The sequence below is a fragment of the Oryx dammah genome, unplaced genomic scaffold (genome assembly GCF_014754425.2).
Source record: "Oryx dammah isolate SB20612 unplaced genomic scaffold, SCBI_Odam_1.1 HiC_scaffold_5, whole genome shotgun sequence".
NCBI lineage: Eukaryota > Metazoa > Chordata > Mammalia > Artiodactyla > Bovidae > Oryx > Oryx dammah.
In genome coordinates, this window is record NW_024070189.1 from 103696203 (window position 1) to 103719837 (window position 23635).

The 23635-nt window shown below is 56.5% G+C and overlaps 3 protein-coding genes across 5 annotated transcripts; 2 read left to right on the top strand and 1 right to left on the bottom strand.

The window, feature by feature from the left end:
• Nucleotides 1–2986: 2986 nt before the first annotated feature.
• On the bottom strand, nucleotides 2987–4909 carry TSSK6 (testis specific serine kinase 6). Its single transcript, XM_040241272.1, has one exon. The coding sequence runs from the start codon at nucleotides 4109–4111 to the stop codon at nucleotides 3290–3292; it is 822 nt and encodes a 273-aa protein (XP_040097206.1). The 5' UTR covers nucleotides 4112–4909; the 3' UTR covers nucleotides 2987–3289.
• A 17-nt stretch (nucleotides 4910–4926) lies between these two features.
• NDUFA13 (NADH:ubiquinone oxidoreductase subunit A13) lies at nucleotides 4927–13915 on the top strand. The gene is made up of 5 exons (XM_040241273.1): nucleotides 4927–5056; nucleotides 11636–11714; nucleotides 13003–13074; nucleotides 13459–13528; nucleotides 13721–13915. Exons 1-5 carry the CDS (start codon nucleotides 4963–4965, stop codon nucleotides 13838–13840), a joined length of 435 nt encoding a protein of 144 aa, XP_040097207.1. The 5' UTR covers nucleotides 4927–4962; the 3' UTR covers nucleotides 13841–13915.
• Nucleotides 13916–14173: 258 nt separating this feature from the next.
• Nucleotides 14174–23579, top strand: YJEFN3 (YjeF N-terminal domain containing 3). Of its 3 annotated transcripts, none has more exons than XM_040241269.1 (6): nucleotides 14174–14555; nucleotides 15166–19215; nucleotides 21141–21251; nucleotides 21471–21584; nucleotides 21661–21811; nucleotides 23339–23579. In XM_040241269.1, the coding sequence occupies exons 2-6, from the start codon at nucleotides 18805–18807 to the stop codon at nucleotides 23542–23544; spliced, it is 993 nt and encodes a 330-aa protein (XP_040097203.1). In that variant the 5' UTR covers nucleotides 14174–14555; nucleotides 15166–18804; the 3' UTR covers nucleotides 23545–23579. The 3 variants fall into 3 exon arrangements, with proteins under 3 accessions (XP_040097203.1, XP_040097205.1, XP_040097202.1); XM_040241271.1 differs by having other exon boundaries at nucleotides 19107–19215; XM_040241268.1 differs by having other exon boundaries at nucleotides 14174–19215.
• The last annotated feature ends 56 nt before the right edge of the window (nucleotides 23580–23635 follow it).

Below are 23635 nucleotides of genomic sequence, written 5' to 3' on the forward strand. Positions count from 1 at the left end.
TGGCTGTGTTTTCTTTTTGACTGCTCGGCCTTGGGGTCTCGCATTGTTTTCCTCCTAGCTTTGTGGCAGCTTGGAGACTTGGGATGGCAGGGTGGTCCTTTCTTAACAGGTAAGCGAAGGATCAGACGCTTGTTTCCTGGGCTTCTTGCAGATCTCACTTGCTACGGGGATTTAGTCTTCCCCAGCTGGATGCTTCAGGGGAATGGCTCAGTCGTGTCTGACTCTGCGACCCCGTGCACTGCAGCACGCCAGGCTTCCCTGTCCACCGCAGAGTCGGGTACGACTGAGCAACTGAGCAGGACAGAGTGGAACTGGATGCTGGGGCTTCCCAGGTGGCACTAGTGGTAGAACCCATCTGCCAGTGCAGGAGGCATGAGAGACTCGGGTTCGGTCCCTGGGTAGGGAAGACCCCCTGGAGGAGGGCACGGCAACCAACTCCAGTGTTCTTGGACAGAGCGTGGCGGGCTGTATGGTCCATCGGGTTGCAAAGAGTCACACTTGACTTTGCACACAAGCACGCACACACCTGGATGCTACAGCCTTACCTTTGGGTGGCGCTTTGTGGCCTGTTTACCCACAGGGCCGTGGGAGTGCATGCAGTGAGAATGCAGTGAATTCTGCCCCTTGGCTTGGGTTCTCGCCATCAACAGCCTTCATCCCAGAGTGGTGGGCTTTTCTGGCTCAGCATTGGGTGGCTGCTGCAGGACAGTGCTGGTGCAGTGTGGGAGCCACCTGGCTCCCTTTGAAATGAACGATTCCTGGTGCAAATTTGTTTTCAGACACACTGTTTCCAAGTTTTACTCACAAAATGAAACCTATGAGCACTTTGAACTCCAATATGCATAAAATGTCCTCTTGTTTTCCTAGGTGCTTTTGTTCATTTATTTACTTATTGCTGCCACTTGTCATTGGGGCATCTCTGCCTCCAGCCTGGGGTCTGACTTCCCTCCCCTGCGGCCATGGCCAGCCTGGTCTCACCTGGGCAAGGCACAGAACTGGTACAAGACGCTGCTGGCCTGTCACCTCTGACACATGCTGATTGTGCCCACACCCCCCAACACTGAGAGAAGGCCATTTCTGGGGTTCCACAGCCCCTCTTCAAGTGAGTCTGCTGGATCAGGCACCCAGGCTCCTCAGCGGAGGAAGGGCAAGTCTTACACATCTTCTCCAGATAACAGATGGGACACCAGCCTGGTGCCTGAGACCCTGTCCCCTTGTAACTGAGTCATGGGTGTGGTCATAAGGGGAAGGACCTCAGGCCCACTGCTTACACACAGTAATCAGAGGGCACAACAAGGCATGTGCCATGACCCAGTCATTGGGATCACACCTTGTGAGGAGGTTGAGGAGGGAAAGAATGGCACCTCGTGAGAGGTGACCTTTTTAGGCCAAGTCTTGCATGAAGAGAAGGGAAAAGCGCTGGGGATGGTATCAGCCCGTGCAAATGCTCAGAGGTGAGACCAAGCAAGGCAGGTTGAGGACAGAGGAGAGCTGTGTGACTGGACCTTGGGGGCAAGGGGAAAGGATGTGGGCTTTTTTCTCAGTGAGCAAGACATTTCCCTCTTCTCACCCTGTTTCTTGCTCTGTAAAATGTGGCGGTTGGGATCACATCCTATTTGAAGGGAGTGGAGGGAGAGCTGGCGCATAATCAATCCCCAAGGCACCTGAGAGCCATGGAGGGTGAGGGAGCAGAAACTGACCACTCTCCTCAGGGACCCGGGCTCTGGTGGAGGCAGACAGGATGAGCACCGAGGAAGGTGTTTCCCGTACACCCAAATGACAACAGCCGCTGTCACTAAACTCAGAAACCTCCTCACAAGCAAAATAGCCCCAACCTTCCCCAGACCCTGTGGGGACAGCAGACACATACCCCTTAACCTCCCTACCTCCATTCCAGCAACGGGAGTTCTAGCATTACTCAGACACACCAGCTCCATCCTCTCCTGGAGGCACTCCTGTTGTTTCCAGTGTTTGATTCCTTCCCTTCAGCCCCCCCTTGCTCACCCCCACCTGGCATTTAGCACAACTTACAATTATTTTATCTTCACGCCATTTTTACACTTTCCACTTGTTCCCTCGCTGGGAACATGGATGGATCCAAGCCACTTGGCTGTGTCCCAGTGCCTTGCACACAGCAGTTGCTCAAAAAATGCCTGAATGAACAGAGCATGAAGGAGGGAGGGGCTGTGTGTGTACCTATAGCTGATTCATGGTATGAAAACCATCACAATATTGTGTATTGTAAAGTAACTGTTCGATTAAGAATGACTGCCAGACTCCTTTGCTGATTCATGGTATGAAAACCATCACAATATTGTAAAGTGTATTGTAAAGTAACTGTTCTACAATTAAAAAAGAATGACTGCCAGACTCCTTTGCCCCACCAAGGAAGGGGCCAAACACTAAGGAGAGCTTCCACCGCCTCCCCACCTCACTTCAGACATATCTGGGTGCCAATGCTGGCTGTTCTTGGGCAAGTGATACCTGTGTGGGCCTCAATTTCCTCTTTTGTAAACACTGTTTCTGCCTGGACAGGCGCCCCCCGCCCCTTGCTGTCCCATCCTTAAACACCAGAAAGGTGCTGGGGTCCTTGTTCCCCAATCCAACACCTCCATTCCCAGGGCCATCACATTGCTGAGGATGACGCCAAGGCCCTTTCGAGTCTGCCCAGGATGGGGAGCCCGAAAGGTCTCTGTTTGAATCTTTCTAACTCCCTTTGCAGACCTGGAGCAAGAACCTCCACAAGTCTCTCTAAAATGGGGTGCCCGTGCCTGCCTTTCCGCGAGGAGTGATCCCCTCCCCACTGCTCCATAAAAGGGGGCCGTTGCTAGAGCTAGGTGCGAGAAAGAGCGAGTTTATTGCAAGTTCCAGGAAGGGCAGCGCCTGGAGCGCGCCTTCCCTCACCGGTATACGGGGCTGGCTGTGGATGGACGCCCTCCGCGCGCGTCCGCTCGCCAGCAGCTTCTACAAGCCTCCACCGCCCACCGCGTAGCGGTCGCTCACCCTGCACCGGCGCAACGTTTCTGTCTCCTCTCATCTGGCTCCCTCCTGGGGCCTTCTCGCAGGTAACCGAGGGGGCGCATGCGCCCTCCTGCTCTTGGGAATCGTGTCGGAGTAGTTGAATTCCAAATAGGGGCGACTGCGGCCCCCGGCGTCGAAGTAGGGAAGGGGGAAGGGCGCGTGCACAGCGGCGCGCGACGGCTTCGCGGAACTACCGAAGCGCGCTTCTTGCGCGTGCCCTGCGCTTGCGCAATGCTCGGGGCGGCAGGAGCGGTGGGAACCCCGGCTTCTAGCCGGAGTCCCCCGCACGCAGCCAGCCATTGCGCGCTACTTGGCCCGCGGAGGGCCTGGCCGACGGACTGAACTGCAGCAACTCGGCTATTAGTGCTTTGCAGCGCTCGGACAGCTCGAGGCCATCGGGGTAGAGAACGCCGCGCTTCTGGCGTCGGGGCAGGCCGGCGATGTCCGAGTCGTCGAAGGGCATACACCCGGTGACCATGACGTAGAGCACGACGCCCAGGCTCCATACGTCGTACTTCTTGGGGTCGTAGGGGATGCCCAGCAGTACCTCGGGCGACGCGTAGGCGGCAGAACCACAGTAGGTGGTGCTCAGATCGGGGTATCCGTGAGCCTGACGGCCGAAGCCGAAGTCGGTGAGCTTGACGCGGCGCTCATCAGGGCTCAGCAGCACGTTTTCGCACTTGAGGTCGCGGTGCACCAGGTGGTGGTCGTGTAGGTAGCGCACGGCACCGGCGATCTGCGCGAAGAGGTCGCGAGCCTGCCCCCCGGGGATGCGCCCGTTTCGCTGCACCGCCTGCAGTAGGTCGGTGGCGGCCGCCTCCATCACGATGTACAACTTCCCGTTGCACACCTCGATGAATTCGAAGACGTGCACGATGTGTGGGTGCCGCACTCCCCGAAGGATGGACAGCTCGCGTGGCAGGAACTTGTTGACAAAGTCGGGCGGCGCGCGCCGCCGGTCTACCACCTTGATGGCCACTGTGCCCTTGTATTTCTTGGACGTAGCCACCTTTACCTTGGAGTAACTGCCCTCTCCTATCGTGCGGCCCAGCTTATAGCCGAGTTCGCTCAGAAGCTTGTCGCCCGACATGGTGGCGCCTGGGGCGCGTGGGGAGCAGGAGGCGGCTGCTGTCGGGGGGCGGCCGGACCCCGATCTCGGGCCTAACCCATGGCGCTTGGCACCTACACACCCGCACCCCCATGTGCCCACTCCCCGGCCCCCGCCTCCGCGGGGCCTTTTATTGCCCAGGTAACAATTTCTGCCTTGTGAAGTGACCGCGGGCGTCACCCTGCCTCGGGGTGGGGGGTGGGGGCCCTGACCCCGCCCCGTGGTACTCTCCCCAAGGCCCTACGGCTTTGTGACTCATAATCGCTCTGAATGATCCAGTTCCCGATGAGAGGACACTAGCAAGGCGTCTCGACCGTCACGGGAGTGGAATCAGAGCCTGGGATTGGGGCGGCTCCTCAGGAGTCCGCATCTGAGCAGCAGCCGTCCCCGAACTTCGCGTAATCCAGAGCTAACCCTGCAGAGCCCTGGGCTGCCCGCAGAGGGCCCCAAGGGGGAAAAATGGGACGATACCTGGCTCCCTCGGGAGCCTGGGGTTTCTAACTGGCCTCACATTGCCCCAGAGGGAAGGTGAGTGGGAAGGTCCTTTGGTGCAAGAACTCTGGCGACCAGACGGGCTGCAGGCTTTAACACAGACCGAGCCATGCCTCCATCTTGGAGAAGAGAAAATAAGGACTTTTTGGTCGCAGCTGGGGCGCTTAGTCGATCCCAGGCCCCGCTACGGAGCTCTCGCACGAACTGGGGCAGGTGCAGCGGCGCCCTAAGTTTCCCAGTCGGGCCCGAGACCTGCGCTGCAGCTTCCGCCACACTCCGCATGGTGTCGCTCGCCGTTGCGTAACTTCCTCCTGCGACCGGACGTGCAAGGTCTTGCAAGCATGGCGGCGTCGAAGGTGAAGCAGGACATGCCCCCGGTGGGGGGCTACGGCCCTATCGACTACAAGCGGAACCTTCCGCGTCGGGGACTGTCGGGTCAGTGTTGCGCTGCCCCGGGGTGTCGGGGTCCGGGCGTTCTGGGCGCCGCGGCGGGGTCGGGACGCCAGGGAGTCCAGCGGGCCGAGGCTTCCCCCGCCGTATGACAGGAGGCGGCGCCCTGGGATCCCCCAAAGCTTCAGTACTAACAATGAAAACTGCTGCAATTTGTCGACCGTTTACTAAGCTCTTTGCTTCCTTCTCGTAACAGCCCTGAGGTCGGTCCCGTTAATTATTTCCATTTTACAATTCATTGATTAAACCGAGAGAGGGCTTTCCCGGTGGTTAAGCGGGTAAAGAATTCGCCTGAAATTCAGGAGACACAGGAGGCGCAGGTTCGATCCCTGGGTCAGGAAGATTCCCTGGAGGAGGAAATGACAACCCACTCCAGTATTCTTGCCTGAAAAATCCCATGGACGGAGGAGCCTGGCGGGCTACAGTCCATACGGTCGCAAAGAGTTGGACATGGCTGAGCGACTAAGCACAAACTGAAATGAGTTTAGCTCCCGCCGGGAGCCTTCCGGCACCTTCCCGTTTCACAAGTAGGGAGTCGGAGACACGAGAGAGGATGCGACTCCCCACAGGGCCACCCAGAGCAAAGCTGGGGCCGAACCTGGAATACCCAGGGAATTTGAGAGATTTTTTTTTTGCGGGGGGTGGGGGGAGGCGGAAAAAAAGTTCTGCGCAGTGGTTCCTCGCTGGTGGCCCCCACCTGCAGGATATCCCAGAAATATGGATTCTTCTAATTTTCAAGGGCTCTAAATAACGTTTTAAAATTGTTTTATTGGAGTCAACACAAAAATATGTAAGAAAGTAAAAAACGCCCCATACACTGCACCCAAGATTAACAGAAATACAAAGAATGTCAACCAAGTTAAGAATGAACATTTTGCTGTAACTCATTGAGCTTTACATTTAAAACATGTGCATGCTTTGCAAATTATGCCTTAATTAAAAAGCAGAAAAAAATTCATGGGCATGATTTTTTTTAATGTTATAATTAAGAAGAGAAAAATTAACGTTAGGTTAAAAACTCAAGTCTTACCTTGCTCCATACTGGCTTTTTTGTAATTTGGAACAAAGGTTGGCAAACTTTTCCGTGAAGAGCCAGGTAAGTATTTTCTGCTTTCTTGGCCAGATAGTCTTTCTCCCCTGTTGCTTATTTTACAACTTTACCAACCTAAAAGTATGCTTAGCCTGAGGACCATACAAAAACAGTTACAGGTTAGATTTGGAGCACTGGGTACTGGACTCTAGACTCACTCCTAGAGTCAACAAATATAATGCGATCTGTGTCGTCTTTTCTCACAGTCTTAACTTAGCACCCAGCCTAGAGCACTCCTCGGGTGTGTGGCATGAGTTCTGTTTATACATGTGTCCTTCTGTGACCTGTGTCCAGTCCAGGCCGCACAAGAACCCCATCCCTTGAGTCTCCCTGGGCTCCCATAGCCAGCATCTCTCTCATTTTGCAGTGGCACACGTGGCCTGTATCCTGTTCCTCTCAGCAGTGCCTGCTGTGGGCCTTACATGCCCCGCCTGAGCTTGCGTCCTCTACTGTCAGCCCTTCACACCTGCTCCCCTTGGTGCACGTCCAGACCACCTCAGTCTTTCCTGGCTGCAGAGGGAGGAGGAATATAACCCTTTCTGAGGTGTGGTCTCTGTTTATGTACCCGCATCTAGTGTGCCTCCATTTAGTAACTGTTGAATGCGTCCTTAGTGCTGGGCTCTATCCTGAGGAGCTCACCCAGCGGAGGAGACAGACACATTGCTGGTAATTGCCCATTGTGGCCAGTGCTGAGGCCCAGGATAAGTGGGGCCTTACCGAGCCAGAATGGGCGAGAGGCCCTCTCTGAAAGGAGTTGCCCAGGCAGAGGGAACAGCAGATGTAGAGGCTTCACTCTTACCCTGCACCCTGCCCTCCTTTCTGTTCTCCACCCTTATCCACAGCTGCTTTCTCCCCATCGGTCTTGCTCTTGTCCAGGCATCGTGACCCCAAGCTCGGCACCCACTCCCCTTTTCTCTGCCTGGACCACTCACCGCCAGCATGCTACAGTGTGCCAGGTTGGCTCAGGCCACCCCTGATCCACACAGCTACTGAAGTGACTGTTACCCCCGCTTTCCCCTGGCCTCTCACACCCCGCTCTCCTCTCCACACCCTCCGGCACCAGTGAGTGGCCCTTTTTTTCTGGTATCTTTAACATTTTAATTGAGATTCACATGCCATACCGTATAATCACCCATTTCACGTGTACAGACCGATGTTTAGTCTGTTCCCCGTTGTGCAGCCATTGGGATGATCTAAGTCTACGTTTCCATCACCCCAGAAGAAATGCTGTGCTGATTACCCGTCGCTCCACATCCTCCCCCAGCCCCTGACAATCACGGGTCTGCTTCCTGTCTCTAGGGACTTGCCTCTCATATAAATGGCATAGTTAACGATGTGTCTGTGTCTAACTTTTCTCAGCATTTTTTTTGTTAATATATTTTGTTTGTTTATTTTCGGCTGTGCTGGGATTCCACTACGGTGTGGGCTTTTCTCTGCGGCGAGTGGGGGGCCCCTCTGGTTTTGCACAGGCTTCTCGTGGCGATGTTGTCTCTTGTTGCGGAGCGTGGGCTCTAGGGTGCGTGGGCTTAGTGGTTGCAGCACACGTGCTGGGTAGTTGTGGCTGCTGGGCTCTAGAGCGCACGCTCAGTAGTCGTGCAGGGGCTTCTTCCTGGATCAGGGATGGAATCAGTGTCTCCTGCTTTGGCAGGCAGACTCTTAACCACTGGCCAACCAGGGAAGTGCTCGCAGCACATTTTTAATGTGTATGTTGTAGTATCAGTGCTTCCTTCTTTATTACGGCTGAATAACCTTGTATGGCTGGACGTTTTGTGTGTCCATTTACTATTCGACGGACATTTGAATTGTTTCCATCTTTGGGCTGCTGTGAACATTCTTATATGGGTTTCTGTGTGAACATGTTTCCTTTCTCTTAGGTGAAGTGGGGTTGCTGGGTCACATGGCAACTCCACATTTAACATTTTGAGGAACTGTCAAACTGTTTTCCAAATTGGCTGTACCAAATTATGTTCTCACCTACAGTCTATAGGCGTTCCCATTCCTCTGTGTCTGGACCACACGAATTGTCTTCCATTAAAAAGAAATTTTAGGGATTCCGCGCGCCCAACTTCCGGCGTGCGTGGAGTACATTAAGATCCAGAGCGCTCGGCGAAGGTCTACGCGCGGACCCCCAGGTCACCCAGTATAGCCGGCTTTCACCTTCCTGCTGAATTCCTGCTTTGCAGATAGTGCAATGGCAGCCCGAGTACTTGTCATTGGCAGTGGAGGACGGGAACACACGCTGGCCTGGAAACTTGCACAGTCTACTCATGTCAAACAAGTGTTGGTTACCCCAGGAAATGCAGGCACTGCCTGCTCTGAGAAGATTTCAAATACTGACATCTCAATCAGTGATCATACTGCCCTTGTGCAGTTCTGCAAAGATGAGAAAATTGAATTTGTAGTTGTTGGACCAGAGGCACCTCTAGCTGCTGGAATTGTTGGGAACCTGAGCTCTGAGGGAGTTCGGTGCTTTGGCCCCACAGCAGAAGCAGCTCAGTTAGAGTCCAGCAAGAGATTTGCCAAAGAGTTTATGGACCGACATGGAATCTCAACAGCAAGATGGAGAGCGTTCACTAAACCTGAAAAAGCCTGTGACTTCATTATGAGGTAGATAGAAGACAGCCTGTGAAGGGCAGTTGTCTTGTTATCTTGTTATGATATTGGAATGTAAGAGTCATTGTTATGAGTTTATAGTAAGGTAATTCTAGGGGAAAACTCATAGAATATAGATTGCCTTTTTCCAACATCAAAATAAAATGACATTCACTCTTAAAAAAAAAAAAAAAAAAAGAAATTTTAGCCATCCTGGTGGGTGTGAGGTGGTATCTGCTGTGGTTTTGATTTGCATTTCCCTGGGGGCTGATGATGTTGAGCACCTTTTCATGTGTTTTCTGGCTATTTGTGTAGCTTCCTTGAAGAAATATCTATTCAGACCCTTGGCACATTTTTAAATTAGGTGGTTAGTCTTTATTATTGAATTTTAAGAGTTCTTTATATGTTTTGGATACCATTCCCTTATCAGATGCATGATTTGCAAATACTTCCATTCTGTGGGTTGTCTTGTCAGCTTGTTGATGGTGACACCTGCAGCACAAAAGTTTTACTTTTCAGCAGTGTGCAGTTCATCTATTTCTTTCTCTTATCACTTGTGTGGCCAGTGTCTAATCTAAGAAATCGTTGCCTTATCCTAGGTCACAGAATGACTTCGCTGTTTTCTAAGAGTTTTGCAGTTTTAGCTCTTCCATTGAGGTCTTTGATCCATTTTGAGTTAATTTTTGTGTATGGAGGGCGGGGGATGCACACTTTATTCTTCTGCATGTGGCTACCCTGTTGTCCAATTTGCTGAAAAGACTGTTCTTTCCCCATTGAATTATCTTGGCACCCTTGTCCAAAATCAATTGACCATAAATGTGAGGGTTTATTTCTGGACTGTCAGCTCTGTTCCACCGATGTACACGTCTGTCCTTACGCCAGTGCACACTGTCTTGTACACACAGCTGTGTGGTAAGTTTGACAAGTCCTCCGACTTTGTTCTTTTCCAGAACCATCTCAGCTGTTCTGGGCCCTTGCATTTCCACATGAATTTTCCGAGCTACTTGTCAATTTCCGTGGGACTGTCGGGGGAAGAAGGGATCCTGATGGGAACTGGGTTGGATCTGTACCTCAGTTTGGAGACTGCTGCCATCTGAACAATGTTGAGTTCTGATCCGTGAGCACAGGATGCATTTCTTTTTATTCAGGCCGTCTTTACTCGTGGCCTGCACCCTTTTCTGGATATGCGCCCCCCAACCCCGCCCCGTGGTCGTCTCCCTCCAGAGGAGGCGCGGACACCCGCCTGACGGCTGGGGGCCTCAGCCTCACGCTGTCAGTGAGGACTAGATGAGTTGGAGGGAAGGTCGCCTTGTTGTTTAGTCCTTCCCTTGTGTCTGACTCTTTGTGACGCCACAGATTGTGGCCCTCCAGGCTCCTCTGTCCATGGGATTCTCGAGGCAAGGATACTGGAGTGGGCTCTAGCCTCCTCTAGCACCACCTCCTCCTCTATCCTCCTCCAGCACCCTACCTTCCTCTTGGAATTTATCTTCCAGATGGACCCACACATGGGCCCCCAATGGTGGGGTAAGAGGCCCTCACAAGGACAGTCCAGGTCTGTTCTCTGGGGCTGGGTTAGAAGGAGAGACCCCTGAGCCTGTCTGCAGAGAAGGGGCAGCTTTGGTGAAACACGCGTCACCCAGCAGAGGAAATGCTGCATGCCCAGCGTGGGTGGTCGGCCACTGTGTGCGAGCCACCGGCGCACTCAGAGCTGGTCCTGGGCACTCGGGCCTCTCAGTGCAGGGACCAGGTACCCCACTACCTCGTCCCACATAACTTGGGAATGTCTCGCCGTGAGCTTGTGTTTTAACAGGTTGAACTAAAAGGAGTGAAAAATTGAGCCAGTTTCTCGTTTATCTCCGGGTCCAACAGAGGCGCCAGATGAGTCTTGTGCTAAGCCAAGCTAAAGGAGAAAGAGCCCACACTTTGTCCCCCGCAAGGCCCAGGGAGTGGCTTTACCCACCATTTACTGGCCCTTTACTGGGTGTTACATGGGGCTCAGTCTGGCTGAGCTTGTGAGCTCATCCTAACAACCACAAGTTCCATCCAGAGGAGAGACCAAGGCTGGGAAGAGAAGGGGTTGTGGGACGAGCCAGCCCCAACCAGGCCCCAGGCATCCAGACCTCCCTGAAGAGCCCAGCAGGCCCACAACCTGTCAATCAGAATTACAGTGCAGGTACCCTGGGGGCTCAGTAAATATTCATTTCAGCCGCTGTCTCCTGGGGTCCCAGGAAGGGGGCTCAGTCCCATGTGGCTGGAAGGCAGCAGCACCCTGGGAGCCCAGGGGGTGACCGGGTGGCCCCTGCAGGGCACTGCCTGCCTCCGGCAGCCCCATCCAGCCTCTTGTGGGAGCCCCTGGGGAGGTGGCCCCGGCCGCTGGGCCCTCTGTGGGGCCAGGACCCAGCGTGGACACAGCCCTTTGCCACGGGGACCAGCTGGCTGAAGGAACTCAAACAACCTTCCAGGATGGCGGGCTGAGGCCACCCAGCCATAACCATTTAGACTGCCAGGCTCTCCCATAGTCTCTGCCCAGCCTGCGCCTTCCAGGAACCCTGGCATGGGGCTGAGGTGTGCCAGCCGCAGCAGCCTTGCAGCTGGTGTGCCCTGCCCGCAGAGTGGGTGATTGGGACGAAACGTGGTCTACAGTTGCAGGGGAGGGGTTGTCAACGGGAGGGGAGGGCAGACTCTCCACAGAGACAAGACAAGTAGTCAAAGAACAGGCGCTAGAAACAGCCCTGGCTGGCTGGTCGGGGCTCCGTGAGGGCTTCCACCTTCGCCCTCTTTCCTGTTTCTGGAGCGCCTGCCGTGGGTGGGATTTGGGTCGGGAGGAGGGGTCCAGGTGGCCTGTCCCTCGGGCAGGTGCTGAGCGCGCCTCTTCCCTGCAGGCTACAGCATGTTCGCCGTGGGCATTGGGGCCTTGCTCTTCGGATACTGGAGCATGATGAGGTGGAACCGCGAGCGCAGGTAGGCCCCGCGCTGGAGAGGTGGGTGGGGACCTGCGCCGTGGACTCGGGGCTCCTCCAGGCCCCCATCAGCACCTCAGGGAGCTCAGGGCCTGAGCCAGCGAGTCCATTTCTGGGCTTTACTGTCAAGGAATGACTGACTGGTTAGTAAGAAGCTTGCCTCTGGGTGTTCACTAGGTACTCTTGAGCTCCACCCCCAGGTACCCCAAGGTCCGGTTTGCATAGCCCATCAGAGGCGGAGGCAGGGGGACAGGCCCTATTCCCTCGGGGGTGTTTGTCAGTGGTGCCCAGGCAGTGATGATACCAGGGCTTCAAAGGCAGATCATGTAAGACAATGGCCGGGCCAGACACACCGGCCTGAGGGTCCCAGTCTGCCGTGGCCTTGGTTTGGACCCTGGCCACCTCCGAGTTTGCCCAGCACTCTGTCAGATGGCTCCTCCTCACTGGCTCCCAACCAGCAGTGCCCCTGCCCTCCCCCACCGTGTCCTCAGCATCCACCTTGACCCTGCTCACCCTGCTACGAGGGCAGTGCTGGAGAAGGTCCAGCATGTGGAGGGCACTCGGCTTTGTTCAGTGAATTCGGGGCACCTGGTGGGTGCTGGACACGAGGCCCCCACCCTGGACAGGCAAGACCAGGCCCAGTCCCCCAGGTGGCACCGTGGTAGCCATGGTATGTGACTGGTGAGGATGGCAGCCCTGGTCCCTGGGCCCCGGGGGGCTGTAGTGGAGGCGGAAGTTCCCTGGGACCCTTCCCTGTGCTGCTGTGAGACTCGTGGTGATCGGGAGACAGGGTCAGGGGCCACCCCCTGGGCTGTGTCACTGGGACTGCTCTCCCCACTCCCCCAGCAGACAGGGCTACCGAGTTAGAGACGCCGAAAAGCAGGGAGAAGAGAGAAGCTGCTCATGATACTCGCCCCCCCACCCCACACAGTTATTTTGAGATGAAAAGGATGTGGTTTTGTAAGGCCCAGAACCTCATGATGAATGTTCCCCCCAGTTCACTGCAATCATCAGGCCCGGGCTATTTTTAGGTTTAAAAAAAAAAGTTTTGAACTGAAAAGAAAGTGTGAAGCCAGCAGTCTCGGGGACTGATGCTGCCTCTGCCAGCTGCGTTTCCCCACATCCCCCACGCCCATCGCAGGCTGCTGGTGGGCTCAGCCCACTTCCCCCCTTGCTTGCCTCTGCCTCTCCCCCAAGCCGCGCACCAGGGCAATGCCTGTCCAAGGGCCGCATCGTCTGCCCCCATCCCAGCGTGGACTGATCTGAGTGTCGGTTTCGGGGTTTCACAGGCGTCTACAGATTGAGGACTTCGAGGCCCGCATCGCGCTGATGCCTCTGTTGCAGGCAGAGAAGGACCGGAGGTAGGCCGCTGGGGTCAGGAGGTCACAGGTCAGAGTGCCCCAGCCTGTACCGTGGGACAAGGCCAGAATGCACGTGGGGTTCAACAGCCATGACCTTGTACTCCAGGGGCTGCCGTCGTCCTTGGAGAGGACCCCATTCTTGACTTGCAGGAGAGACCCCCAGAGGGGGAGTGAATGTTTCTGGAGGAGGGGGATTTGGCATTGGAGGGCTGCAAGAGTTTGCCAGGGGAAGGAAGTAAAGCGGAGAGATCAGCGTGTGTGCGGGGCTGAGAGCCGTGGGAGGTGACAGGGAGCTGGAGGAGGGGCAGGTCTGGCAGGTTGGTTAGGCAGGGGCCCTGGGAGGGATCAGCCCTGTCCCCCACCTCCCACCTTGTCTCCGTGCAGGGTTCTCCAGATGCTTCGGGAGAACTTGGAGGAGGAGGCAATTATCATGAAGGACGTGCCGGGCTGGAAGGTGGGTCCTCAGCCCTACAGGGTCCAGGCTGCTGCAGAAACACAGCCTCCCACAGAAAACCTGGGGCTTTGGGGGAGTGGGTGCCAGGTGCCAGAAGGGGGAGGCTGTTCCGGGTAGAGGCACAGGGGCTGCCAGGCCTGGTGGGGTCCCAGCAGGCTCTTGAGACCCACCCATACCCCTCCATGCCCACAGGTGGGTGAGTCCGTGTTCCACACCACGCGCTGGGTGACTCCCATGATGGGCGAGCTCTACGGACTGCGCACAACCGAGGAGATTCTCAACTCCACTTATGGGTTCATATGGTACACGTAGGGGCCCGCGCCCCAGAGACTGCTGGGCCCGCGTCCCCTCCCCACTAGGAGAAAATAAACGCTTCAGAGATTAGTCTGCCTGTGTCCCAGGGACTGAGTGATTGGGGGTGGGGTGTCAGAGGAGGTGTGGGGACTAAGCAGAAGATGCCAATGGGGTGGCCCCTGGATCGCCCTGCAGCGTTGGCTGCCAAATGTGCCTGGACTTTACCCTGCCCTTTTTGAAACCCTGCTTGTCAGCAGCCAGCCTCTTCAGACTGGGGGTCTTCTCCACTGGGGTACCGGGTGGGTGGATGGGCGACCTGTATCGGAGTGTACCTGGCTGGAGAGGGGCGCAGCAGAGGCGCGTCGACTTGCACCCAGGCCAGGACCCCATAGCGGGGGTAATGAGCTCATCGCTGTCCCTCCAGACTTTGTTTCCCTGCCAGTATTCGGAACTTTGGGATTCCCGCCATCGCATGGGCAGGTCCACTCCTGGCAAGAAGGGGTTAAGTCCACTTGCACTTTACAGCCAATAGCCATGCGCAGCGCCTTCGCGGCGTCTCCTGATTGGCGGACACACAGTGGGTGGGAGGAGAGGGGACGCCCCCTCCGCCGAGGGATGCGTTTAAAAGGCTGTGGCAGTGGTGGCTGCCGGTGTGCGCACAGACCGCCTCCGCCATGAGCTGCACGGATGGCCCGGACCTAGCGGAGGCGCCCGAAGAGCGGTGTTTCCTCAGGTCAGCCAGGGAGAGGGACCCGAGGGAAGCAGGGGCATGGCTGGAAGAAGGCCTAGGGAACCAGGGGCTGTAGATGGGAGGCAGAGGCATGACGGGGATAGGGGGCGGGGAGAATGGCAGGCCCATCCCGGAATTTTGAATTTCCTTGGAAGGACTAAGCCTGCGGCAGCCAACACCTCCAAAGCTGCGTTGCTAGGGAAACGGCATCTGCAGCAGGCCTGCCCCTCATGAATTATTCATCAGCACCACTGGTTGCTCCCCCCACCCCATCCCCGCCAAACACACGCAGCCTAAGCAGGCCCACCTCCTCTCCATCTGTCCCAGGGACCCTGAAAGCCATACCCTTTGTTCCCCATCTGGGAAGAGCTGCAGGCTTTCAGCTCCTCAAATGCTCACACCCTCCTTGGTAGTCCCCCCTGCTACTAAACCCCTTGTTCAGAGAATAAAACTGAAGACTGGGGAGGGAAGCCGCTGGCTGAGCTCGGGTTAAAGCGGTTTGTAAATACACGGGCCACTTGCCAGTGGGCTGATGAATTTGGGGTCTGGAGTTGGCAGCTGCGATTGTGTCTTCCACCTGATCCTAAGTCATCCTCCTGTGTCCTCCTCAAAGTGTGTGCAATATGGGATCCCAAGCTGGGCTCTCTCTTAAACCAGACCCTGCTGGCCGTCCACTCAGCCCCTCTTTTCAAGGCAGGTCCTGTGCAGTACTTGGGTGGTATCCAGACTCAACTAGAGACCCAGCACATGCGAGGCAGGGGGAGGAAAATGTTCTAGAAGCTGGAGCTGTGACTTCACCTGGTGTGGGGGACGGAGGGGCCTCAGATGCCAACCGGGGGATGATGAGGTGCTGTGTGTTGGGTCGGAGTGGAGCACGCGGAGAGGAGGCCCAAGTGGGAGACACACTGGGGAGCATGTAAGTCTGGTGAGGAATTTGAATAAATATTCTCTAAATGCTGGGGAGGTTTGGGAAGTCTAGCATTCAAGTTTTCAAAGCCCCCATGGCTCATGTGGAGTTTGAGGGGACGGATTTCAGTAGCAGCCAGGTGAGCAGTGATGGAGGGCTGGAGGGCAGAGGTGGGAAGGTGGAGAGAAGCAGATGGAGCTGAGAGAGCAGGGAGCGTCTGGCACAGACACCCTGGCCTCACAGCTTCACCTCTTAAGAGCCTCCTTTGGGGCTTTTGCTGCTTCTGGGGCTGGTGGGCAAATCCTGGGGCCTTGCAACTCCTCTCCTGGGGGCAGAAGTTGGGAGAAGCAAGAGGCACCTTCATAAACAGCACCCTCTGCTCCTCAGCCCCATAGCAGCTCTGCCATATCCCCTCCCCGACTCAGAGCAGCTGCTGCCCCAGCCCTCAGGTTCCCGGACTGCCCTTTGCCTGTGGAGTCCTGGTTGTCACTCCGGTGACCCCCTAGGCAGGAAGATAATGGAGTAAAAGCCGCTCAGTCGTGTCTGACTCTTTGCGACCCCAGGGACTGCAGCCCGCCAGGCTCCTCTGTGGGGATTCTCCAGGCAAGAACACTGGAGTGGGTTGCCATGCCCTCCTCCAGGGGATCTTTCCAAGGGATCGAGCCCTGGTCTCCCACCTTGCAAGCAGATTCTTTACCATCTGAGCCACCAGGGAATCCCAGGAAGCCTCCATGTGGAGGCCAGAGGCCAAATCTTCAGAACAGAGGAAAAACAGAGGAGGATGGATGATCTACCCCAGCCCTCCCAGGGGGGCGGCAGAGGTGTCTCAAGCTGAAGATGGGGGATGAGCCGCGTTACTGCACGTGGGCTTTCTCTGGTCGCGGTGCGTGGGGGCTACTCTTTGTCACGGAGCACTGGCTTCTCACTCTGGTGGGTTCTCTCGTTGCAGAGCACAGGCTCTAGGTGTGTGGGCTTCAGTAATTACAGCTCGCAGGCTCGGCAGTGGTGGTGCGTGGGCCCCTGAGCTCGCAGGCTCGGTAGCTGTGATGCAGGGGCTTAGTTGCTCCGAAGCACGTGGAATCTCCCCAGGCCAGGAATCAAACCTGTGTCCCCTGCATTGGCAGGCAGACTCTTATTCACTGTGCCACCAGAGAAGCCCCGGGCCTGCCTGCCCTGGGGGCGCTCTTCATATGGTCCCACCAGGAGCTCCTTTTCCCTACCTGGCTCTTCAACCTACAGTGTCAGCCGCAGACAAGTGTGGGCTTGAATGTGGCTCTGCTTGCTGGGGTCACGAGGCATGTCACCTTGCCCTGAGCCCCATCTCCATCGTGTGACACCCTGCAGTGTGTCTGACCAAGTTTCTCAGCCTCACTCACTCTGCCTCTCTCCTGTCCCTTGAATCTGACAAGTTCACTTCCACCACTGGACCTTGACCTTCATTGTTTTGCCGCTTGGATTACCTCCCACTGCACTCCAGGTCAGCTCCTCCAGGAAGCCCTCCCTGACTTCCCATCCCATAGCAGTCCTGGCTTCCCACCTCCAGCCCTCCTGCTGCCCGGCCTGGTCACACTACAAAATTAGCTAGAAGGTTGTAGTCTCCTCCTCACAGAATTTAAGAAGAGAGCCTCAGGATTCACCCCAATAAGCCTCTGCCTAGCTGTAGGTCGGCCTCGGCTTCTTTGCTCATACCCCATCCACGGCTCTGGAGACAGACCCATGGGTAGAAGGCTCAGTTTTCCAGTTTGCTTCCAATGTGACTGGGCAAGCCATTTTACTTCTCCTGAGTTGTTATATGTTCTTCCAACTCTTCTGAGCCCGATCCTTTTAAAGTAATAATAATAATAATTATATGTATCATTATTATTATTATACTCTAGGGTGTGCTAATAAGCTGGGGGCAAGTGCTCTTCCTCACCTGGGAGGGGTCCTGGCTAAGGGAAGCTGGCATCAGTCTATAGACTCTGCTCAGCTGCTCCAGCCCCTGATTCTGGCACGAGGAACATCTTCCCATGCTCAGTGCCAGCTTTTCCTCTCTGAAGCCACCAAGCCCATGTCCCTTGGAAGGCCCCCCTAAACTGGGGCTGGGCCCTGCTCTTAGAAGAGCCCAACACTTGGCTTAATGCTCTGCCATCACCATCTTAAAATTCTTAATAATTATTGATCAAGGGGCCACACATTTGCATTCTGCACTGGGCCTCAAAAATTATCTAGCCTGTCCTGCCTTCACTTTTGCAAAGGAGGAAGAAAGCAAGGCTCAGAGAGGAGTCAGACCTGTCACTCAGCAAGCTGGGGGCAGAGCTTCACCTCAACGACATTGGCTCCATCTCTCTGGCCACGATTATTCGAATTTTTAAAAATTAATTTATCTCAACTTCTTTTGTTTTGGGGCTGCACAGGGTCTCTCTGGCTTTGTTTGGACTTTCTCTGGCTCCCGTGAGTGGGGGTTCCTCTCTGTCGCAGTGCCTTCTCTAGTTGCAGAGCACGGGCTCTGAGCACATGGCTCTTGAGTGCAGGCTCAGTAATTGTGACGCATACACTTAGTTACTCTGTGGCGTGTGGAATCTTCCCAGGCCAGGGATCGAACCTGTGCCCTTGCAATGGCAGGCGGATTCCTATCCACTGTGCCACCAGGGAAGTCCATGGTCATTTGAATTTTACCACTGCATCTAAAGAAGAATCACCAATGAGTCTCATGGCTGCAGTCCCCACAGCCACCACCTCACGTGAACCATTAAAATCCTCTGCAGCCTTTAAAACCCACCTCTCCCAGGTACCTCCAGTCCAGTCTGCCCCCTCCAGTGTCCTAAAGTTCCCTGAGTGGTTTCCACTGCCTAAAATCCACACGTTGCCCCCAACAGCTAAGCCCTTCGTGCTCTTCTGCCTGTGCTGGGTTCCTCATGCCTTGGGGGCTTCCGGCATCTGGGGGAGGCCCTCACTGTTCCTGTTGTTCACTCACTAAGTCATGTCTGACCCTTTCCGACCCTGCGAACCGCAGCACTTCAGGCTTCCCCGTCCTTCACTATCTCCCGGAGTTTGGATTGAGCTGGTGATGCCGTCCAACCATCTCATCCTCTGTCACCCCCTTTGCTCTTGCCCTCAGTCTTTCCCAGCATTAGGAGTTGGCTCAGTGAGTTGGCTCTTCTCATCTGGTCGCCAAAGTATTGAAGCTTCATCTTCAGCCTCAGTCCTTCCAATGAATATTCATTGTTGATTTCCTTTGGGATTGACTGGTTTGATCTCCTTTCAGTCTAAGGGACTCTCAAGGGTCTTCTCTAGCGCCACAATTTGGAAGCATCCATTCTCCAGCTCTCAGCCTTCTGTACGGTCCAGCTCTCACGTCCATACATGACTGCAGGCGCCCATGCGCTGGGGCCGTGGAACGAACTCGCACTGCCGTGTGCTTCCTCTACCACCAGAGGGCTCCCGCGCCTCAGGCTTGTGTTCGAAACTCTCACTGCCTCCCTGGCAGGCTTCCACTCACCCGTGTATGGGACAGATGAGGGGACCGATGAGGGTCTTCAGCTCTGGGCGCGGGAGCGGGGCGGGGGGGGTGTTAGGGCCTGGCTCAGAGCGCTGGTGGCACACTTGTGGCTCCAGCTGAGTGTCTGTCTGTCCGTCTGTCTGTGCCTCCCCACCCTGACCCTCAGCACCGCAGAGGCAGCGGCCCTGGAGCGGGAGCTGCTGGAGGATTATCGCTTCGGGCGGCAGCAGCTGGTGGAGTGGTGCGGTCATGCCAGTGCCGTGGCTGTGACCAAGGTACCTGAGCCTGCTTCTCAGCCTCCACCCTGAGCAGACGCCGGCTCAGCAAAGCGGAGGCCTAGCCGCATGAGCCCCGGCCAGGATGGCCACTTCCGCCCTCAAGAAAGCCCTCTGGGCTTGGGGCCGCCCCAGCCCATCTCTCAAATGAGGAGACCAAGGTCCGTCACTGGCCCCGGCCAGGGGGTTGCTGAACATCAGGACAGAGACACGGGTCCCCCAGAGATGTAGAAGCAACTACAGAGATGGGTCTGGGGCCCTTGACTGCCTGTCTCTGCCACCTCTTGGGTCTTGAGCAGAGGGGACGTCAGCTTCCTAAGTCTGAGCACCCCCAAACAGCTACCTGCCACGGGTCCAGGAACTGAGGCCCAGAGGTGGGGAGGAGTAGAGCTATATTTGGCTTTGCAACAAATCCCCAGGCTTCAAAGTGCCTGCAAGAGAGCAGTTGCTATCCAGTGGCCCGTGTCATGCTGCCAGACCACGCTGGGCCTGTTTTCTCGTCTGAAAAGGGGTAATAAACTGACACCAATGAATAAACGCAAACTCTAGAAAAGTGCGCAGTCGAGTCAGGGCTCCAGCAAGGTAACCTCTTCCTCTTCCTCCCCTTCTTCCTCTTCTGATCACCACTGTATACTTTCGAGAAAGCTTCATATCTTTCTTTACGTGGACGCCACTGTTTTTTAACTTAAACGTTCCTATTTCCAAGTGAAACATATCCCGAGTGAGATGCTCAGAAGAACGATGAAAATCAAAGCCACAAATGCAAACCCGGTGAAGTAACCTCATGCTTGGCTGTTGAAGGCCAACCATCCAGGTTTCACATTGAAAGCTTTGTGTCTGTCCAGAAGCAAGCCAGCCAGACATTATGACTCTCCCTGACTAGGTCAGGTCTGGGGCTCTGGGCATGGCATAGTGGGGTCATAGGTATGATCAAGGTGAGTCAGGACCTTGCTGAGACCCTGGGGAGGAGACTCCAAAAGGAAAGAACTCCCTTGGTGTGGTTGGAAGTTAGAGTATGGTTTGGCCCCCTGGAGACCTCAGAAGCCCGTCAGAGTCACTGCTACTGCTACTTGATAGAGGTGCTGGGAGGAGAGTGAGCTGAGGCCAAGCAGAGAGTCTGGGCTGAGACTCAGCTTCTGCGTTAAAGAGAGACACAGAGTCTGAGAGAGAGAGAGAAAGAAAGACACAGAGGCGAAGACAGACTGGAGAGAAACAAGTATAATATTGTTATCATTACTTTAAAAGGGTTGGGCCCGGAAGAGTTGGAAGAACACATAACAACTCAGGAGAAGTAACATGGCTTGCCCAGAGTCATGTAGGAAGCAAGGTGGAAAACTGAGCCTTCTACCCTGGGGTTTGTCTCCAGAGCCACGGGCGGGGAGTGAGCACAGAAGCCAAGGCCGACCTATGCACATTCAGAGACACAGAAAGACAGGGAGCGGGGCAGAGGAGAGAGGCAGGGCAGAGGAGAGAGGCAGGGAGCGGGGCAGAGGAGAAAAAGGCAGGGCACGGCGGGCTGGAAAAATAGCCCCCGCCTCCCGTCCGAACCCTGGGGCCTCCTGGAGGGAGGCAGGCCTGGAAACGTGGGCGGGGGAGGGGGCAGCCACCGCAGCGGAAAAAGGTGGAAGAATGTCTGCAGCTCAGGCCGAGGATAAACAAACCGCACTCCGGCTTGGGTGGTGGCGGGAGGCATGTTTCTCTGCTCAAGCTTGAGAGAGCCCTAGGCAAGGACTCTAGGTCTCCAACAAGGAAACAGGCCCCTAGGGGCCCCGTGCCACCCCCAGAACACCTCTCCCCGGCCTTGCCCTCTCGCCTCCTGGCCCGAGCCCCGCCCCTTCCTCCACCCCGGGCCTCAGTTTCCCCGCCGGCCTCGGGAGAGGGGGCGTTCCGAACTCCTCGCCTTTGCCTTTGTCCTGCCCTGCCAGGTGTTCCCTCTGCCCGCTCTCCCCCGGAAGCAGAGGACGGCGCTGGTCGTGTGCGGCCCAGAGCAGAACGGAGCGGTGGGGCTGGTGTGCGCGCGGCACCTGCGGGTGTTCGTGAGTAGCGAGGACGCCCTGGGCCTCCCAGGGTCACCCCCCCACACCCCCGCCCCACCCCGCAGCCCTGAAAATGTCGCTTGCTCCTCTGGTCAGTCTCCCGCGGGGAGACAGAATACGCCCAGTGCTTGCCTCAGGCAGTTCCTGCCAAGCTGGGAGCAGAGGCCCAGTGGGGAGCCAGGGAGGGTCTCAGTGCCGACCCCTTCCTGCTTCCCGCAGGAGTACGAACCCACCATCTTCTACCCCACGCGCTCACCAGACCCACTGCACCGGGACCTGACTACTCAGTGTGAGAAGATGGACATCCCCTTCCTGTCCTATCTGCCCGCAGAGGTCAGCTTGGGTGGCAGCCGAGGGGTGGTGGGGGACAGAGCCCCCAGGCCGCCCCGACCATGCCTCGCTCTCCCAGGTCCAGCTCATCAACAGCGCATACAGGCTGGTGGTGGACGCTGTGCTGGGCCCTGGTGTGGAGCCGGCTGAGGTCGGGGGTCCTTGCACACGCGCACTGGCCACACTCAAGCTGCTGTCCATCCCGCTTGTGAGCCTGGACATCCCCTCAGGCACGCCAGGTGGAGGGGGGCATGAGGGGCAGGGAGGTGGGCTTGGGCGGAGGCCTGTTTGCCCACCGGGAAACGCTTCATCACCGCGGATGGCTTCTACACTCTGGGCAAGGCCGAGGGTCATGTCCAGCCTTTGGATGGGCAGTGCCCAGGCTGGCGCCCAGGTGACCCTGGCTCCCCCACTCTCTACACCCTGCACGGCATGCCCTCTGCCCATCCTGGCCCAGTCGCCCAGGCAGACGTGAGCTCACTCGGCAAAGGCCTCGCCCATCCTGGCCGCCGCCCCATGCCTGTTGGAACCATTAGGCAATGGGCAGACGGAACAAACAGCTGCTAGCCAGCCGGACCCTCCGTGGGGGCAACCACACTCAGGGGACATCCTCCAGCTTACAAGAGCCTAGGGTTATAGCAACAGGATGCCACAGAGCTGGGGATGGTGGGCAAAGGAAGAGGTGGGCTGCCTGGTCAGGGGGAGAGGCTGCAAGCTGGTGTCTGAACAGACAGCCTAGGACAGAGGGGGTCACCCTGTTAGCTCAGGAGGGGTTATTAGTGCCCCTATTCTGAGGGTGGAAGCTAGGGTCAGAGAAGGCAGGATTAAAGTAGAGGGAGGAGGAATTCCCTGGTGGTCCAGGGGTTATGACTCTGCACTTTCAATGCAGGGGGCACTGGTGTGAGCTCTGGTCAGGGAACTAAAATCTCACATGCTGCACTGTGTGGCCAAAAAATAAATAAACACACATTTTAAATAAATAAAAAGAGGGAGGAGGAGGCTTTCAGTCAGTGGCCCCAGACAGGTTGGAGGGGGGAGAGAAGGCAAGAGCCCAAGTCTGAAGGTGGAGGCTCATCTGAGATATGGCAGAGGCTACCGTCCAGTGAGGGAGGGGCTGGGACCTGTCAAGCCAAAAGCCAAGATCTGGTCTGAAGATGAAGGCAGGTCAGAGGGAAGAGTCTCCAGTCAGAAGGAGGAGGATGGATGTTCACGTTGCTAAGGGCAGGGCATATCTTCAGAGGCAAGAACCTGGCGCAGAGAGACAGGTCTGGTGGGGGAGGCTTGACTGAGGATGGAGATGAGAAGTGTATTCTGAGTAGAGGGTGGGGATCTGGTCAGAGGAGGCTGCGAGGTCTGGGTGGAAAGAGACTTCAGTCTAAGAGGGGGCACTTAGGGCTGTTAGGGAGGGAGGGATACAGACAGGTCTGATTGGGAATAGCCGCAGGTAGAGATGTAGTCTGATGGCAGAGGTTGAGTGAGATGGAGGAGGAAGATTGGGTCGCAGGACGGGAGCAGAGGCACAAGTATGAAGGCAAAGGCTGTGGTCAGAGGGGGAGGGAGACACATCCAAGGAGGGAGGAGAAACTGGGCTGAAGACAGACGCTCAGTTTTACGGGGAGGCCGGTCTGACCAGGATTCACGTGTCAGAGCCAAGGCCGCGCAGGCTGGGGAAGGGAAGTGGGTGGTGGGCGGCGGTTCTCCTGAGAGCGAGCACCCCTCCCAGCCTCGGCTCCCGCCCCCCATCCTTCCTCCCCCAGGTTGGGACCCTGAGACTGGCGGCGACGCCGAGGACGGGCTACGACCCGACGTGCTCGTATCGCTGGCGGCGCCCAAGCGCTGCGCCGGCCGCTTCTCCGGGCGCCACCACTTCGTGGCGGGCAGGTTCGTGCCCGACGACGTGCGCCGAAAGTTCGCTCTGCGCCTGCCGGGGTACACGGGCACCGACTGTATCGCGGCGCTCTGACGGGCGCCCGCGCCAATAAACAGACGCACCACCACTGCCCCCTCGCCTGGGCCTCCTCTGTGCGCCGCGTCTGCCGCGGGGGCGGGCAGCC